The sequence below is a fragment of the Podarcis raffonei genome, chromosome 10 (genome assembly GCF_027172205.1).
Source record: "Podarcis raffonei isolate rPodRaf1 chromosome 10, rPodRaf1.pri, whole genome shotgun sequence".
Taxonomy (NCBI): Eukaryota; Metazoa; Chordata; class Lepidosauria; order Squamata; family Lacertidae; genus Podarcis; species Podarcis raffonei.
Window position 1 is genome coordinate 54922499 of NC_070611.1, and position 19806 is coordinate 54942304.

A 19806-nucleotide genomic window follows, 5' to 3' on the forward strand; every position below is an offset into this window, starting at 1 on the left:
AAAACCACCACCTATGCTCAACATGTGAGTAAATCATATATCACAAAGTTCCAGCCAGTTTCCAGTATCCTCCATTCCAAGGAAATGTGGACATGTGCACTCCTGGAATTTTCACTACTCGAAGACTTGGGGTATATGAGCAAGCAGTGATAGTGATAAAGTCATTTTCATGTGGTCAGTTATCTCTCTCAAATGGTTTTCTTTTGCAGAAGTAATTAACTTTTCTCTGTGGTGCTAAATAAGAAATACCCTCCTCATTCCCCCCCCTTCCTGTCTGCAAAAGAGCTCTGCCTAACTTGAAAAGAACAGATTTTGCATCTCTCCTGCTTTAAAATCAACCAAACAACTGATCTCTATGCAAAACTGTACGGTGGTGGGTTGGGGGCCACTTGACTTTTGTATGTTGCATCTGCTCAGAGCAAGACTGGGATCTTTAGTTCCCTTAACAGCAATGAGACAAACCATGAGCACTATTAACAAGATGTCTCTTTTTCATGTTGCAGACTTGCGCAGAATGACTGCAGGCTTCATGGGCATGGCTGTGGCCATCATCCTCTTCGGATGGATTATCGGGGTGCTGGGCTGCTGCTGGGATCGAGGCCTTATGCAGTATGTGGCAGGACTTCTCTTCCTCATGGGAGGTAAGGGGGAAAGAGGTAGCAATGAAATGCCATTTTGCTTCTCCACGTCTCCATTTTGTAGGAGCTGCTTCCTTTCAAAGTACCAGGGGGACTGTGTCCCAGTTCTGCCATTGCATTAACACCAATCAGCAGGAACTTGTTAAAAATCTGGTACCACAAGCAATTCCTGAATTTATATAGCACTTTTCCTAAGGGCTCGATTTACTTGCATTATCTCAGTAATCCTGACAAGGTCGTCTGAAGCAGGGCTAGGTAGACGTCAAGCCTGTGGGATCCATGTTGTGGTGGTTGTTTACAAGATCCATCAAACACAGGCACTTGCAATATAGTGACTCAGATGTTTGGGGTAAGGGTGTGGGCATGTCAGAATTAAGGAACAGGACACCTCTGGGCATATCCTCCATACAGGAGTTTGTAGGACGAGGGCTAAGTTCAGTACACCCCAAATCCACACCTTATTTTCCTCTTGTTAACGGAGAAATCTGAGGGCTCCCTTGGACAAAAAACAAGGACACCAGCCAGGAATACCAGAGCAAAACAGCAGCCAGTAGGCTTGGTCTTTATTGAAGACTGTCACGACAGGACTCCCACCTGCCACAAGGTGGAACAAGATAAAAGCCCCGAACTAAAGAGCCCCCAAACTTTTATTAGCTGCTAATCCCCATGTTACACCCCCCAAAAAACTACATCACTAATACATCACAGTTACATCATGAAAGGGGAGGTCTGGTGGCAGTAATCTGAGCATCCTGGACCCTGCCCCATGGTTCTCCTTGCCCTCCACCAAACACCCATCAAGTGTAACAAAAGAGATATTTACATTTCCCTGTTTCCCAGCCAAGTTAATCACACCCTTTTGTCTGCATTTGGGTTTGTTATTTCTGGAATAGTTACCTGTCTGGCACTCAGGTATCAGGATGCCAGGAATTATCACTCAGGCAGAGGGGCTGCTGAGTAGCTGAGCTCACATGTCTATATGAATTTCTGAAGTTTTCCCAGTGAGCCAGTACATTTATCAGCGAATTGTTACATTTGGTATCATGCAGCAAAGGCCCTTTGAATAGATAGGAAGAAACTGTGATGGGGTGTTTTGTGGGGACAAATCACAAAAGTCACAAAAGCGATTGTGCTGGTTTTGGTAGTGAACACTCGTAAGTTTCCTTCCTGCCAGCAGTCTGATTTGGAAAACAAATAAAGCTTTATCTTGACAGTATTGCTAAACAACTGGGATTCAGAGACCTTTTTCAATCTACCACAAGTTACTTAAAGCGCTACCAGTCAAGCCTCTGTGGGTCTCCTTCTCTCCCCCTCCTCTGCTCCTGGCCACATGTTTAAAACCTAAATTCAACACCCAAATTCAGTTTGGGGCCTAGATCCAGGTTAGGCCGGCCCTGGCCCATCCTGGGTTAAATCAGGGCTGTTGCAAATTGCTATCTTGGGCTTCAGATAGGATCCAGTTGGGCACTGGAATCCATACACTGGATTCTACTCAGTATATTTGTATTATCATCTCCAGGTGACAGATGGGTGGGTTGGGTTGTGACTTAGAGATGAAGGCTTTAGATTTAAACAAGGGCATGTTGAAATTATGTTGAAATGGATTTGTTGTTGTTTTTTTAAAAAAAATCCTTTAAGGATGAGGATCATAGCTGTCAACCGTCCCTTATTTGGCAGGAAACTCCCTTATCCCAGCGCCGTGTCCCGCTGCTGTCCCTTATTGATGATGTCCCTTAAATTTCCTGGGTTTCATGCTCACCTGGCTCGGGAGAGAAGCAGCGGCTCAGGGTCCTCCGCCGCGCGAGAGAGCATGCGCTGGCACCGTTGTCCTGGCGCGAGGAGTTCCATCGGCCCTTCCCCACCCAAGGAGGGGGGGAGGGAGAGAGACTCTTGCCCCTGCCGCCTGCGAGACCAGAGGCAGCAGCTGTGGCGGCAGCTGAGGAGGTGGCCTGAGGGAGGAGGAAGAGGAGGGGATGGGGAGGGATGCAGAAGGGCGGTGCTTCAGCGGCTGCGGCACCGCCGCAACCGCCTCATGCCAGATTGACAGCATCTGTCAATCCTACCAATGTATGTAACTCTTTACAATAGCAAAATCCCTTATTTGGGCTGCTGATCCCTTATTTTCGAGGCTGCTGGTCCCTTATTTTCAAATCTGTAAGTTGACAGCTATGAAGAGGATGCACTTCTGTTTAGCACCCTCACAAAACTACCATTTCCTTGACTACTCAAGAAAAACCACGACAAACTGATTTAAAACTGGTTTAAGTTGGCTCATTTCAATGGAACACAGTCTCACGTAAGCATCTAGGATGGCAGCATCTATAACTGAACTAGGTTGAAATGAGACATTTTGAGGAGGGGGTGTTGTCTGTTTGTTTTAAATAAAATGGGCTTCCATTCATTTTTTGGTGTTGTAAAACAAGCTGGCGTGCCACAAATAGGTATTGTGAGAAACGAGGCCTTCAAAACATGAATGTCGTGGAAGAAAGTTGAAAGTGATCCTTCCTTTGTAGCTCTGAGTAGTTTTATAATAAGACCAAATTTAAGCTGCACTTTTATATTTAAACAACGGCCGGCAACTAGATAAAGTTCTTTTAATCGATTAACTGTCTGGCTTTTTACTGCTTAATCAACTAATCACATATTGCTGTGCCGCAGTAATCATGCTTTTTCTGAGGATCTTGACTGAAGGTGACAGTTTCTTATTGGGACTTGTCTTGAAGCAAACAATCTTCTCCTCATTGCTAATCTTTATTTTCTTAACTTGTGAAACAGGGAGTGCTGTGTTTCTCTAAGATGTCTTAAAGAAACAAGTAAAAGTGACAGTGCTATAATTCTTTTCCCCCAACTATCGTAAGTTGCCCAGTGAGATTTTTAAACCCACCAGTCCAAAGATGCACACGGCACCTTGTTCACAATTATCAATAGTGCTTTTTCACTGCCGTAGTACCTCTGCAGAAACATTTGGCAGGGAATAGAATCCACAAAGTTTTCTTGGTCTGAACAAAATTACTTTTTGGAGAACCAAAGGGAGCTTGCTCCAAAGTGCAGTAATTTAAATAACCGGTATCGTTTTTAATTCTTGTATTAAAGCTTGCAGTCCTGATTGGGCAGTTTTGACACTTCATTTGCATAAATAGCTAATGAGGAGTGAACTCTCCTTAGCTTATCTTAGTTTTTGCAAGCTTTCCTTGTGAGTGCTCAGAAAAACCCTGTGAAGTCTTTTTAAAGTATTCATAAGGAGAATTAGGGAGAAAAGAGGATGAATGTCCCGTCCACCAGTTCTCCTTCTTTCCCAAGCTCAAAATTCTTACCCTTGAGACAAAGGGGTGGGGCAGTGAATGGTGGCAGAGAGGGCTCACTGGGGACATGATAGTTCTTACTGTCATTTCATACTGGGGAGCATGGGCTCTGTTGTTCCTTCTGCCTCCTGAACTGAATTAGAAGCCAGAGGAAACTACAAATCCCATTCTCGCCAGAAGGTAATAATGCACCTTTAATTTCCAGATTAGGAAAGGTCTTATTTCTTGTTTAGAATAATGGGTAGGTAGTACTAGGGGTAGGGATGGGAGAGAATTTTTATTCAGTTTGCAATTAAAGGTAAACCTACCTAATCTGCACTTTATTAAACAAAGAGAGTGTAAGCGAAGATTTCAAAATTTGCACGTTTCTGAATTTTGCAATTCCATTATCCAGCCAAACAATGTGTACAAGGACACATATACCAGAGTAAACATAAAGATGCAGTACATTTACGCATTGGGCAAAATTGCATACAAACAAGGATAAAGTCACACTGATGAATTTCAAGAAGATAAATAATAAGTTTTCATTAATTATTTTTTTAAAAAATTGCAAACTGCTATGGAAATGAATTTAAGGCTGGGGGGGGGGATGAGAAAATGAAATTGGCAGATTAGCCCATTCCCTAAATAGGAGTTAATTTCACAGTGAACTTGATCTAAATGCAAAGGGATCTAGACCCAATTTGCAGGGTGGGGTGGGGTTGAGGCTTTTTAAATTAGGGAAGTTTGCGTTCCGAACTCTTCCAATTCAAACTTTCCCCTCATCAGTATGAAAAGTTGTACACGCAAGCTGTGCACTTGAGCGAGCAACGTTTCCTGCTTGTCCTGACCCCATGAGCAGTCAGGATGTGGCCCTGGTGGCAGAATCCAGCTTCGTGAGAATCTAAGCTTCTATTCTTAATATAAATTTTATAAGCAGGCTTCCGGCTCCTGCGGTTGCCAAGATATGCTTGAAAATGTGTGGGCAATGCCTGGCAAAATCTCAGGCTCCGCAGGCACGACTGTGCAAAATTTCTCGTGCTTGGAGTTGGAGATAGGGCTTTGGTGCTTTGTATAGTTTCTTACCCACCCTGACGAGTAGGAAAGGAACAGAATAAATGGCATAAAATAGAAGGGGGGAAAGTGGACTGGATTATGCAAATTGGCTCAAGTTGAATAATGCTCAAGCCACAATATTCAGCTGTGACTGATTCTTTGTACAGAATCTGGATTATGCATCTCTTTCTATATATATATATATATGAGCAGACACAGTCCTGAGAGAAATATCGAATGAGTATCAGCATACACCCACAAGCAGGAACTTGCACCTTGATCGTGGATGCTGCCACTGCATTTCTGGAAGTAATGCTCTCCTCTGGTTCCTTGAGCATGTTTCCTTGCTCACATGAGCAGACTGCTAGCCTGAGCATTTATTCATACAAATGGGGCAGCAAACAGGCCATCAGAACTATTTCTCAGCTTAATCACTCTTGTCCTCTTTGTGCTTTGTAAACTATTTGCTCAGGCTCTGCCTTCTTTACTGCTGATTTGCACAACTTGCTTTGAAAGCACTGCTGTGAGTGTGATGCCAAGGTTGCAGGTTTGGTCCCCATATGGGGCAGCTGCATATTCCCGGATTGCAGAGGGTTGGACTAGATCATAGGTAGGCAAACTAAGGCCCAGGGGCCAGATCCGGCCCAATCGCCTTCTAAATCCGGCCCGTGGATGGTCTGGGAATCAGCGTGTTTTTACATGAGTAGAATGTGTCATTTTATTTAAAATACATCTCTGGGTTATTTGCGGGGCAGAGGAATTCATTCATATGTTTTTTTCCAAAATATAGTCTGGCCCCCCACAAGGTCTGAGGGACAGTGGACCAGCCCCCTGCTGAAAAAGTTTGCTGACCCCTGGACTAGATGATCCTCAGGGTCCATTCAAACTCTACAATTCTATGATTCTACTATGAAATCTAAATAAAGAAATGTGGGACCTGATCTCGCCCGGAGATCTTCATAAACTATGCAGCCCCTTAGTTTGAAAGGCAGCTCTGGAAATTGCCTCCTGTTGCGGAGCTGTCACTAGCCTTTGACACCGACTTTTATTTCCACCTCCTCTCAGTTCATTCTAACTCTAGAGCCCGAAGCGCAGGGGTCAAATAATGATTTAAAAAATAATGCTAAACCAGGCAATAACTGAGACATCTCTATTGTAGCTATTAATATTGTGCAGCTTGAAGCAATTGGTTGCATGGAAAACTGACTCCTTTTGGAAATAGAAATTGACCAGACCCATAATTATGATTCAAAGCTTTACTAACCAGAACTTCGTCTCACACAACAGGTACAAAACAATCAATGATACATCCAGAAAGTTGTGGAAAACATATGCATTTTCAAGCATAGGTTCTTCTTAAATATGTAACATAATTACGATCAGAGCAAAAAATCAAAGCTCTGTCTCTCCCATAGCCTGCCTTCCAGATTAAGGCTATTTGCTCCTGGACAGGCATCCATATCACATCCTTTGTTTTCTTCCGCTTACAGAGAAAGACTCAAAGGCAAGATGGAGATTTGCAATGGAATACCCTCACATGATCTAAAGTTAAACACCACATGAGAGCTGGCAGAGAACACCAACAATTAACTATCAACCTGTTAGAGCTCAGAGAGGGTTTCAGTATAGCCCAATTGATTTTTCCAGTCTTCAGCAATACATATGCAGGCATTCTCCATTTCAGTCTGCAATTAAACAATAGTACTTAACGATCTACAATTCACAAGTATCATCACAGTCCCTCATGTCAAAAGACAAATGTTTATAGGAAGTAAACTCTGGAATCAGACCAGGGGCTTGATGGGGAAAGTGGATCCTCTAATCAGGCATGACCTTGTGGGCCTGGCCACACCTCTAGGGTCAGAGTTTTGATATTTGAGACATGGCATGCCCAACACAGGGACGCGGATGGCGGTGTGGGTTAAACCACAGAGCCTAGGACTTGCCAATCAGAAGGTCGGCAGTTCGAATCCCCGCGACGGGGTGAGCTCCCATTGCTTGGTCCCTGCTCCTGCCAATCTAGCAATTCGAAAGCACTATGCCCAACACATAGGAATGCAGGAAGTGGCCTTATACCATTGTCTGCACTGACTGACACCACTTCTCCAGAGTTTCAGGCAGGAGTCACTCCCAACCCTACCTAGAGATGCTGGAGATTGAACCTGGGAGCTTTTGCATGCAAAGCAGATGTTCTACCCACTGAGCTACAGCACTTCCATATGCAGAGAGATGGGCCATTGGTACATTTCAACAACCCAAGATGAGCCAGGAAGTAAGAATTGGGAGAGTTTCCCCTTAGTGAGAGTTACATAAGTTGCTCTGTAGTAGGGGAGTTGGACCATTGTGCCAACTACATAATGTTTCAGACTTCAGTGATGTGTTTGATTTAGAACTTGTGATGGGGGGGGGGGGACCCTAGCACTACACAAAGATCAATAAGAACACAAGTCAAATGAATTAGAAATTGGGTAAATGGTAGGTTCCCAAACGTAACTGTTAACAGGGAAATTATCATTAAATGGAAATGTTGCGCAGACATCAATTCTTGACCCAGCGCTATTCAATATCCTTGCCAGCCATCTGGAAGAAAATAGAAAATCATTGCAGATAATAAACACAGGGAGTGGTGGGATGGCAAAGAATGACAACAATGTCAATTCTACAAAATGAACTGAGTTGTTAAGTGAGCTTCTCAAATTCAAGGAGCAGGGATTTTAATACTGCATGAAGGTTGGGCTAAGAGCAGCAAAGAATGTAATGGCCATTCAGTGATTTTGCTATGTCTCATGTGTACCACAGACCCGTAGCAGAAGTTGAGACATTACAGTTACTCAAAGGCAAAATCCCAGAGATACCATTTGGAGAAATTAGCCAAGGAAAGAGAATTGATTCCACACACATATGACAAAGAGCAGGAGCAAGACTTGGGCTTGTGTGTGTGTACACACAAACATGCATACCCCTTGAGCTTCATGCTAATGAAAACCTACCCCCATGAATACCTCTAGAAGCAGCCTTAGTTTCCCAAACTCTCTCTGCACGTTTTCTGAGGCCTCCATCTACAGGTCACAGCTCATGTTGAAGGTTTAAATGCACTGAAGCAGAATTCTCTGCTTCAAGCATTTGTCTTTGACCAGAATTGGCTCTTCATCTTGATGGGGCTATCCATTGCATGGTGTCCCTTGTAGCACTGGAAATGAAGGCCTATTAGAATGCAGACAGCCATTTAGAGAATTAGCATAATGTGAAACTAATGGTGATGATAGACACATCATCAGGAATCATATACATAACCTCATTAGCTGTCTTGCGTGGGAGACAGAGGCAGGCGTTTGGAAGGTTGTTTGGGGCACCCTACAATCCCTACTGTTAGTAAAGGTGTTCTAGGCCCACCAAATCCCTCCCACTCCTCCTTATCCCCCTCCCAAAAGACTGCCCCACGGATAACACAGGTGCATTAACCTTGCCCCTTAGGGTAACTAAAACAAACAAATGTGAGCCAGCTGTCGATTTGGGAAAGGACGGCATTAAGAGGTTGTGGGTGAAGGGAGAAGCCAAGATGCATTGCCTCCTTCTCTCCGTCCAAACAAACCCCTGCATCCATTGTGGGGGGATCTGACAGCATGAAATGCAGTTGACTGCAGCCTACATGGAGACAGCTAGAGCTTGGCAACCCTACCATTAGGCAGCTCTCTCCAAGCACCGATCCTGGGTGTGTTCACATGGTTTGTGCCCCAGGGAGGACACTTGGGTGCTGCCAATGCAGCGGCCTGCCTTCACCCCTGGAGGCGCACTCCGTTGTCTCTGGAGATAGACAGAAGCCAACAACAATATCACATGGACCCTTCCATGTTACCAAAAGGATGTAGAAGGGCCAGAGGGACTGGCTTATTGAGCTGCCTTGCCATGTGGCTTACCCCTGCTCACTGCTGTTGGGGCAAACCACCATGCTCTCTCCATGTGCACACATCCAATGGATGTTGGAAGGAGTTCCACTCACATACAGAGGTGGAGTTCCTCCATCTGCTGCGTGTGTGTGTCCTCTTGGTCAGGATACATCCTTTCGTGAAAGAGCTCTCCTTCCATATATCTGAATTTTATTTGGAGTAACTCTCCTACGAAGCAACTCTCCTATGAGGAAAGCTTGCAGCAGCTGAGATTTTTTTAGTTTAGAGAAAAGGTGTGCAAGAGGCAATGTGATAGGAGTTTATAAAAGGATGTATGACATGGAGAAAGTGGAGAGAGAGAGAGAGGGAGAGGGAGAGGGAGAGGGAGAGGGAGAGGGAAGTTCTCCTCCTCCTCTCATAACACTAGAATTCATGGACATCCAATGTAGGCGAATGTTGGAAGATTCAGGACAGGAAAATCCTCCATACAGTTAACTTGCTACCAAGGGAGGTAGTGATTGCCACAGACCTAAATGTCTTTAAAAGAGGATTAGAGAAATTCATGGAGAAGAAGACTGTCAATGGCTATTAGCCATGGTGACTATGCTCTACCCCAATGGTTGGAGGAAGTAATGCTTCTGAATACCCACTGTTGGAAATCACAGGAAAGGAGCACACCCTTGTCCTCATGCCCTGCTTATGGGCTTCCCATAGGCCTCTAGTTGCCCACTGTAAGATGGGTCACTGGCCTGATCCAGCAGGATCTTCTTATGTTCTTAGAGTGGCTATGACAGTGGGCAGCACCTCATGCTGCGGTAAGCTGGGGGCAAACTGCCCAGCTCTGTGCCCCCTCGGCACCTTCATTCAATGTGACGGAGGGTTTTGTGTGTGATCCTCCCTTCTGCCCCTTGCTTCCTGCTTAGGAAGGGTTTGTTTTTGTAGGACTCAGCCCTCAAAATTCTGCTGCTCAGCTTTGAAGAGCAAAGATGCCCTACCAGAAAAAGAGATCCCAATCTTCGGACTCCCTGTGAATTAGAATGGATAATTCCTTCAGCACTCAAGCCGACGTTTTGAGAACGAAGGTTAAAATGTTCAACATATGTCAAGAGCTGCCATCTCTGGGCTTTGGTGGCTTCCAGATCACATAGAGGCTGCTTTGTTTTTGGATTGGTGCAATAACACACACACACACACACACACACCATGTGAGCTGATCATAGCCAAATTGACTTCAAATCTCAAAGCAGACAGCTTTTGAAAAATTGATGAATTTTGTTCAGTTGATTTCCTGGCTCTATCTGCAGAGGCCAGAAAAAGCCAATGATTTAGAGCCTCTTTAATCAGAGGTGAACTTGCTATGTTGACCATTTGAGGAAGACTTAAACAGGGACAGGGTTACCAGCATCCAGGGTATTCTTGGACAGATCAGACCGCTGCCAGCCCTATATCAAACAAATGAACAGGCACAAAAGCCAATGTTTTCCTTGCATTCAGTTTATTTGCCTCTCGTGACAATCCTCCAGGAGCACCCCTCAGGGTTGGTTTTGACATATGGCATTGCTACAGATGACTGGTCACATTAACAGACTTGCTGCTATGTCTTGTTTGGAACGTAATATATTTCACTCTCTTTCAACTGCAGACAACTGACTGGCCATTCTGAATGTAGTGTTAGGTAGACCCCAGAACCTTCTTGTATAGAGCTCTTTCCCAATTATATGTAAGTTAAGTGGCCTTGCATGGATATTTGGTATGGAACAGTTGTGTTGCTGACACCAAAAACATAAGTTTTAAAAGAAATTAAAACCCATTAAAACTCAATTAAAATTGCGTTTCTACAGAGCTTTAGAGCTAGCTGCCTGCCCTGTCACCATCTTGACTGGAAGTGTGTTGCTGACACTGGAACAATGGGTTTAAGGGGTGGAATTCAGCATAGTGCCAAGGAGATGGTTTCATCTAGCACAAGGATTTCTGCTCACCTGACAAAACAATCTCCCCTCTCCTCCTCCTGCACACTGTTCTGGGGGTCCTCCTGACCCTGCAAGCAGATTTGGGAGCGGGGGCTTGTGGGTGCTAGCAGAACAGATTCATTGAATCCAGCCCCAATGAGTGCAAACCTATAGCATGACTATAGGCAACGGAGTTCAGCGATGGATTTTAGTAATTGTGGAGATTATGATGATGATTATATATATATATACCCCGCCCTTCCCGGTTCAGAAAACCAGGCTCAGGGCGGCTAACAACAAATTTAAAACACTTAATTGTAAAAGCCGCATAAAATACAGTATAAAAGCATGAATAACAATAAAATTCAAAGTTCAGAAATCAATTCTAATAAGCATTAGATAGTCACCAGGGCTAGCTGGCTGAATTAGTCTTACTTGGGCCAGCGAGGAGGCCAGGGGAGAATTAGCTGTGGGGTCTCAGAGCGGGTGACCTTCATAAAAGGGGAGGGGGAGGGAAGGGAAGGGAAATAAAAGATCAGGCTGAATTCAAATTAAAGGCCAGGCGGAATAGCTCTGTCTTACAGGCCCGACGGAAGGAGGTTAAATGCCGAAGCGCCCTAGTCTCATGAGACAGAGAATTCCACCAGGTCGGAGCCATCACTGAAAAGGCCCTGGCCCTGGTGGGCAGGTGCAATTTACCTCATTCTCTGCATGCGGTGGAGGCTGGTGCAGAAGGGCAAATAGGGAACTGCCCCACCAACCTCAGTCTATCCTTGACCAGCCCCCACCTGTCTGCTTTCTTCAGTGGGTGCCTCTGCCTGTCATTGGCTCTGGCTGCACCTACGTAGTCTTGGTCTCCCTGTCTTCTGCCCCACCAGTTGCAATGGGTGCCAGCCTCTACTGGCAGTATCTCCTGCCAATGTTCCCTCTTCTTCCATGCAAGGAGACTCTGTTACATCCGGTCACCCTATCAAGCTGAGCAATGTGAGGACACCACTAGCCAGGCAAGCCATCAAGCCTCTGGGATTTTCCAGACAGCCAATGCTCAGGGCCTCTGAATACCTTGAATTGAGAAATATGCAGACCTACATTATGGTGAGCTTATGCCCTCTTTCGTCAAGTCCCTTCGCAAAGCCACCTCTTCCAGGAAGCTCTCAATTAAGCCTCCTCCTTCACTCCCAACTGCAATGAGGGGGTGAAAAAATATATGGTGAGTCCTCTGTGTATGTCACCTTTAACTTCAGTGCGTGTGAAAATTATATATTAACTGCTTATTGGTCAGGCTTTGAGAAATCTATTGTGCTCATCTTCATCTGAAGTAGCCCAAATCTCAGAAAATACTTTGTCTTGTCCTAATAGACCAAGCTCTTGTGAAGTTTTACCTAAATTTTTACCTAAATTTGGTAGCAATCTTGATATGGGAAACTTCAGAAAAGAAATAAACATTTTGAACCAGCTTAGATAATACTGGTCTACTTTTTCCTCCCTCTGTGTATGTGTACACACACACACACACACACACACCTATACCTATATACATACACTATGCAGTAAGAAAGTGTGGTAGATAAACCTTAACATTGGCATAGAGGAGTGCCAACTTTGTAGCCAACCACTGTAGCTGTGCTTTTAATAGCAGCCTGATCTTCAAGCACTGGTAGGTGATCATGCTTAACTCCATGCTGTGGGAACTGTCACTTGCTGATTTCTGCACACCAAGCAGAAGAGCAGACTAGGCTGGGCTGGGGGATTTTCTGGTCAGTTGGCAACCTTATTAGTAGCCTATTTCTCAAAGCTGCAGAGTTGAAAGGTCTGCCTCAGGGATCCCTGTGCTATTTAAGAAATGCAGCTCTTTATCACCGGCGTTTTTTCCCCTTTTCCTGCCAGCTTCTATTACTCAGCATAACAAGGATTTGAATTGAATGTTGAATCTGATTACATCAAGGGATTTGTCAAAATGAATCATTTGTGGACTATTATCTTGTACTCTCACATCTAGAATCCCATGGTGAGGAAACAGCGCTTTAGGATGCATTGTGTATTGTAACTCAAAACTGTGTTTGCAATGAGGTTTGAAAATAATTGTCCAAGTAATCTTTCCTCTTTCATTCAAATTACAGCCTTGGGCAGTAAGTGGACAGGTCCCTCAATTGGTTCCCATTGATGTTTTGCGTTCTTCTTTTGCTTTTACAGCACACGCTTCACACTTGTTTAACATGGACACAACAGGCCAGGAGCAACTCTCTGTAAGCCTTATAACATAGGTGCACAGAAAGTGGCCTTATTTTGAGTTGACCCATTGGTCCATCTACCTCAGTGCTGTCAACGCTTGAATGGCAGTGTCTCTCCAGGCCTTCAGACAAAGGGATCTCTCCCAGTTCTGCCTTCATTATTTATTTTATTAAATGTGCATGGGTTCCCTTCAGTCTTTTAACAAGCAATTCTAAAAGGTGGGGAAATCATTCCCAGGGAGGATGTGTTTATGATGTCACTGGTTCCCTCCAATCAGTGCTGTGCAAAGACAAACTTGCATATTTGATTCTCCAGAAACATTGCTGGTATAATGCCAGGGTGATGCTGACATGATGCCTTCATGATACTGCTGGGGTCCCACTCCCATCAGGCCCAGCCAGCATGCCTAATGGTCGGGGGTGATGGGAGCTGTAGTACAACAACATGTGAAGGGCAGGTTTGCAACACCTGTACAGTTTCCCTGGAAGGAGATGAGTGCCTAGAAAGCCTTCTGAGAGGTCCAGCTTCTTTCCCACCCAGCCCTTGTCATTTTCTCCCATGCCCCCCCCCACAAGTTAAACTCCTTCTGCAACCATTGTCACTGACAAAAGGGAGCAGGAACACAAACGCGCACACTGGCTCCCCGGCAGCAATATGCATTTCAATTCACAAGGGACAGAGTACATTATTGCCTTGCGTCATTTCTCTGCTCTGCAGTTTTATGACACCATTTCACTTCTCCCAAAACTCTGCTTTTGCTGACCTTTTGTCTCCGGCAACCCCCTAAAAGCTTTTATGCTCATACCTGTTGTCTGCAGGCTTTTGCCATTAGCCACCCGCTACCAGAGTGACATGCCCCAAGGTGAGGTCAAAGCTGCATCCAGCAATGCTTCATGAATCTCACTGGCTTTCTCTGTTTATAGGAGCATTTGCACCGGAGAAGTCTTTCTCCTATGAAATCCCTTTCCTAAAAAATGTGCTGCGCCAACAGAAGAGAACAAATCAAATCCAGCCAAGTGGGCTTTGCCTGAGTCAAAGCATTGCCTGATCTGGCGTATCACCCACTAGCTTAGGCTTCCTCAACCTCGGCCCTCCAGATGTGTTGAGATTACAATTCCCATCATCCCTGATCATGTTGGGATACTGCCAGGGAGACAAAGTCCATCATAGCCCCCAAGCCGGCTGCCGGACAATCCATCGATCTCCCGTAGACATGCAGTATCAGCAATTAGCGACACGAAGCCTTAGAAATAGATTGCCACATTCTTAGGCTGGTGCACACTCTATCAGCAGAATTCACACAGTGAAAGATGCACAGCAGAAGAGCATTTTTCCAAGTTTATTCAGCGGTGATCAGAACAAAGAAAAACATGACTGCCTGCTTGCGTGTTCAGGCAACAAAAAAAACGAAAGCAAAGACACAACAGAAACATCCTGTGAAACAGGAAATACGCAGACTCTGTGACTCACAGCCTGCTCCCTTTTAAGGTGGAATGGAAATATCCTAACATCCTCCCCCTTTCCGTGTAACCTGTAGTACCTGTGGTTCAACCCAATTGCAACCTTTGTACGTAAACCTTAAGTTGTTCTCTGTTAACAACCTTAGACAACAGATCAGCAGGAATTTCATTTCCTGCCATGTAGGACACCTGAATGAGTCCTTTCTGAATACACTCTTGCACGATGTAGCTTAATCTGCAAGTACTTGGTTCTTTGCTTGCAACTCTCTGAGTTCAGCAAAGCCAAACAAGATCTATTGTCTTGATACACTTGTATAGGACATTTCACAGAAACTCCGATGTCCTTAAACAGTTGCATCAACCATTCACAATCCATGAATGAAAATGACAGAGCATTGAGTTCTGCTTCACAGGAACTTAGGCTCACTGTCGTCTGCTTTTTGCACAACCAGTCAAACAGACAGTGGTTGTACATGTAGCATACTCCAGAAGTGCTTGTACCATCCGTGGTGTCACTTCCAAAACTAGCATCTGCAAAGATTTCAAGACCTCCAGTCTTCTGACTGGTGAACCTCAGCCTGTAGTGCATAGTCCCTTTCAAATATCGGGCTATGCGCTTCAGAGCTTTCCAATCCTGAACAGTAGGATTGTTAGCATGTCTGCTAAGCAGGTTAGTGCTTACAGCAATGTCAGGTCTTGAACATCTAGCAATGAAATTCAACTTGCCTAGAATACATCTGTACAGCGTAGTGTCAGAAAACGCTTCAGCAGTACTATCTACCTGGTAACCTGTCACCATCGGTGTGTCTGCTGGGTTTGCTTCAACCAAATTCAACCTGGTTAATACATCAGCAATTTTCTGTGTTTGGTGTACCAGAAGATTACCTGCTTGGTCCTTCTCCACCTGCAGAGAAAGATAGTTGGATACCTCACCAAGATCCTTCGTGTCAAAGTGCTCCTTCAGCTGAGCTAGGGTGCTTTGGTAGAAAGCCTGATTTTTCCAAAACATCAGAAGATCATCAACAAAACATAAACAATACAGTTTGTTTTGCCCCTCTTCCTTGACAAACACACACGGATCAGCTTTGCCCTGGTGAAAACCTAGAGAAAGCAATGTCTCAGCGAGTTTTGTGTTCCAACACCTGGCACTCTGCTTGAGACCATATAAGGATTTCCGCAGTTTACAGACCATTCCCTTCTGTATCTGCATTCCATCAGGTGGAAGCATGTACAGCTCCTCCCCCAAAATCCCGTACAAAAAAGCTGTATTAATGTCATGATGGGAAACATGCAGTTTCTCCTCTGCAGCTATCTTGAGCATCAGCCGAATGCTCTCATATTTGACGGTGGGCGAGTAGGTCTCGTGGTAATCCTGTCCTGGTACCTGTGAAAAACCTCTGGCAACCAATCTGGCTTTGTGTCTGACAACCTTGCCATTCTGGTCTGTCTTGGCCTTGAAGACCCATTTGCTGCCAACCAGTCTCATTCCTGGGACTACCGGTACCAGTTCCCAAGTTTGGTTCCTATTCAAGGAATCAACTTCAGCCTTCATGGCATTTAGCCAAGGCTCAGCATCTTTAGAGGTTAACTCCTGAATCTCTTTGAAGCTTGAAGGTTCCCACACCTTCTCTGAGCTACTAAGAACAGCAGTTGCCGTCTTAGCAAACTCATCAGCAAATCTCTTTGGAGGTTTGCCTTTGGTCGCCCTTTCAGACCTGCGAACCAGACGCAAGTCTTCTGGACTCATCTCCTCCTTCTTAGGAGAAAAGTGACCAATGGTGAACAGTGGTTCTTCCAGTTCATTGTCAGACGCATCAGATGGTCTGACTGAGGCCTTTGCGCTCTTGTAGTCTGCTGTGTCATCACTGTCGCTGACACCGGCAGCAGCGCCACCCACTGAACTGGAATCCGAACTCTGATCATCCTCATCCTCATCATCCTCTACATCATCTGCTTTTTTCACATCACCTTCATCCTCCTCTGGGTAACTCTGGAAAATTCCCACATTTCCCCCCCCCCCACTTAGGATTGTACTCAACACTCTTTGTGAACTTAATGGACTTAGAGTTAGTCATCCATACTCTGTGTGCACCTTTTTCGTACCCCATGAACAAACCATGTGCCCCACGCTTCCCAAGCTTGTTGCTCTGTGGGGTGTGTACCCACATGTCAGAACCAAAGATTCTCATGTGCTTGACGTTAGGTTTCTTACCAAACATCTTCTCATAGGGAGTACAACCAATAGTTGATGACAGTCTGCGATTAAAGGAATAAACAAACATCGACAGAGCTTCCCCCCAAAACTTCTCAGGGAGGTTGGCATCATGCAACAAGGTTTTCAGGCCTTGAAGCAAAGTCTGATTTGCTCGCTCCGCAAGTCCATTCATCCATGGCGATCTAGGCGTTGACAAGTCATGCTGGATTCCCTTCTCAGTCAGGAAAGCTGCAAACTGCTGAGAAGTGAATTCCCCACCCCGATCAGTAAAGAGACACCCGATACGTTTACCGTGAACATTCTCCAACCAAGCACAGAATGCCTTGAACCTAGGAAACGCTTGCGATTTCTGCTCGAGCATAAACACATGAATGTACCTAGAAAAAGAATCAATTAGAACCATGAAGTACCTTGCTCCTCCCAAAGAGGGCGCAAGTGGACCAACCAGGTCTGCATGCACTAGCTGGTAGGGTTTGGAAGCCTGCCTGCTAGACTCCTTGCCTTTTGGAGCAACCTTCACCTTGTTCTCTGCACAAGATACACATTTCATGTGAAACTTACAGGGTTTGATGTTCAAACCTTCAACCAACTCAGGCATCTTGGCCAGCGCTTGCCAAGACATGTGACAAAATCTTCGATGTGCTTCATGAATACATCCTGCATGAAGAACCTTGTTAGTTTGTGCAACACAACAAGAATCAACATCAGAGACAGCAACAGCATTGTCATCATAAGTTATACAGAATAAGCCATCCATAAACTTTGCATGCAAAATGTCCTCTTTGCCTTTCCTGATGACACAGATGCTCCTCTTGAAGGAAATCTCAAAACCACGCCCAGTCAGCTGTGGGACACTAAGCAAATTGTCCGCAGCACCTGGAACAAAAAGTACATTTCTGATGGTAGTGTGCAGACTTGCAAGTTTCACAGTCCCTACTCCTGCAATTTGCAACGTCCTTCCATCAGCCAGGTGGATCTCTCCGTCTTGAGGTTTGAAGGAGATAAAGAGATGGCGGTCCTTTGAGACATGGCGGCTGGCACCAGAGTCGACAATAAACCTGGCCTTGGCCTTTGGAGCAGCCTTTCCAGCAAGCAAAACTTTGTTTTCCACTGGCGTGGGCTTTTGCAGCTTGCCCCCCTGCTCCTGGCCATCAGACTTGCCTTTAGCCTTTGGTGAAGCTGTGCCAGCAAACAAAGCCTTGTTTTCCACTGGCGTGGGCTCTTCACCCTCCCTCTGCTTCGGGCCATCTGCAGGCATCTTGCTCTGTTTACCTCTGGCCTTCCGGCCTCTGCAAAGGGGCCAAACCTTGGTTCCCACGAGAAACAGAGCTCTCAGCTGCCGACTCCTTGGCTCCCCCTGGAGGCTGGAATGCTGCCTGGGATGACATCACAGTCAGCTCCCCCTGCAGCTTGCAACCGGTGCCCTCAGCATCCCTGCATTCACTCGCATTCTGGGAAACATCCAGGACCTCCGATGCAGTCAAACTCTGGGCTGGGATGATTGGCAGATGGGTTTTTTTCAAAGCATTCCATATCTTACGTGCAGTCACGTTGCCAGCAAGCGTTTTAATTTCCTCCAGAGAGACGGATAAGACTATTACGTCAATGGCCCTCGAATTCTGGGCCTTCCATTTCTCTGTCAGAGGAACTGGAGGGGCTTCAGACACAGTATGCCACACTACAAACCGATGCAGCAAACTCTCACACCATTTTGCCCAGGTCTGATAATTGTGCCGATTTAACTTTGGGCACTCAGTGGCCTCAGAAGCTTGGAAAAACTCCATTCCAGCTTTTTGCTTTAGCCGTGAGCCTTTACGCCTTCAAAGATGTCTTATCTTGGCTCCTCATAAATCACGAAGCCTGCTTGGCTCGGCTCCCAGGCCAATTAGCCGGCCAGAGTTCAAAGACTCTTCTGTGGCATTCAGAAAAGCCTCTGCTTTTGCTTTTCCAACACATACCTCAGCAGTCTGTCGCAGTCTTACTCTCCTGTAAGTGCCGTGAATCTGGGCCCGAAACCTGTTGTTGGGATACTGCCAGGGAGACAAAGTCCATCATAGCCCCCAAGCCGGCTGCCGGACAATCCATCGATCTCCCGTAGACATGCAGTATCAGCAATTAGTGACACAAAGCCTCAGAAATAGATTGCCACATTCTTAGGCTGGTGCACACTCTATCAGCAGAATTCACACAGCGAAAGATGCACAGCAGGAGAGCATTTTTCCAAGTTTATTCAGCGGTGATCAGAACAAAGAAAAACATGACTGCCTGCTTGCGTGTTCAGGCAACAAAAAAAACGAAAGCAAAGACACAACAGAAACATCCTGTGAAACAGGAAATACGCAGACTCTGTGACTCACAGCCTGCTCCCTTTTAAGGTGGAATGGAAATATCCTAACAGATCACTGGTCCTGCTAGCTAGGGATCATGGGAGTTGTAGGCCAGAAACACCTGAAGACCCAAGGTTGAGGAAGCCTGCACTAGCTGATCCTTTAGACTAGCAATTCCATGGATTGAATTTGGGGTATTCTGCATGTGTAGCATATGCACTGTCCCTTAGCTATGACTCTTCTTAAATAAAGCAACATTATCCATAAGAGCACAAACATATTTCATAAGAACATAAGGAGAGCCCTGATGGATGAGACCAAAGACCTAGTCCATTTAGCCCAGCCCACCTAGTCCAACATATCAATGAAAACAACTAACAAATATTAGGGATGCATAGTTGCAACACTATGAATGGCTAAATTATGACAGCTAAACTGCTTCAGAGTGGAAGAATCCACATGGGTGAATAGGTTCCCATCTTGCTTTCTCCCTTATCTCCTCCCCCCATCTCCTTTTTGTACATGCTACAGAAAACACTGCTTTGGAAAATAGTGGCTGCTCGGGTGTTGTTGCTCACTGTATTATATACATGTGGCAATAGTGACCATGTGACAAAACCAGCTGTGAAGCTGCCCTGTTGCACTCCATCCCAAACACTTGTCTGATCTGCAGACATCCATTGGCCTTGGCCATGACTCTTTGGGTCAGAGATGGGAAACCTGTGGCCCTCCGGATGACGTTGGACTACAGCTCTCAT

General features: G+C 45.4%; 1 protein-coding gene across 2 annotated transcripts in view; it reads left to right on the forward strand.

The window, feature by feature from the left end:
* Positions 1-19806, forward strand: part of TMEM178B (transmembrane protein 178B) — a 287332-nt gene that overhangs the window by 245782 nt on the left and 21744 nt on the right. For both annotated transcript variants that reach the window (XM_053405494.1, XM_053405495.1), the window contains one exon: positions 504-641. In XM_053405494.1, coding sequence (XP_053261469.1) covers positions 504-641 — 138 coding nt within the window. The remainder of the gene's footprint in view (positions 1-503; positions 642-19806) is intronic.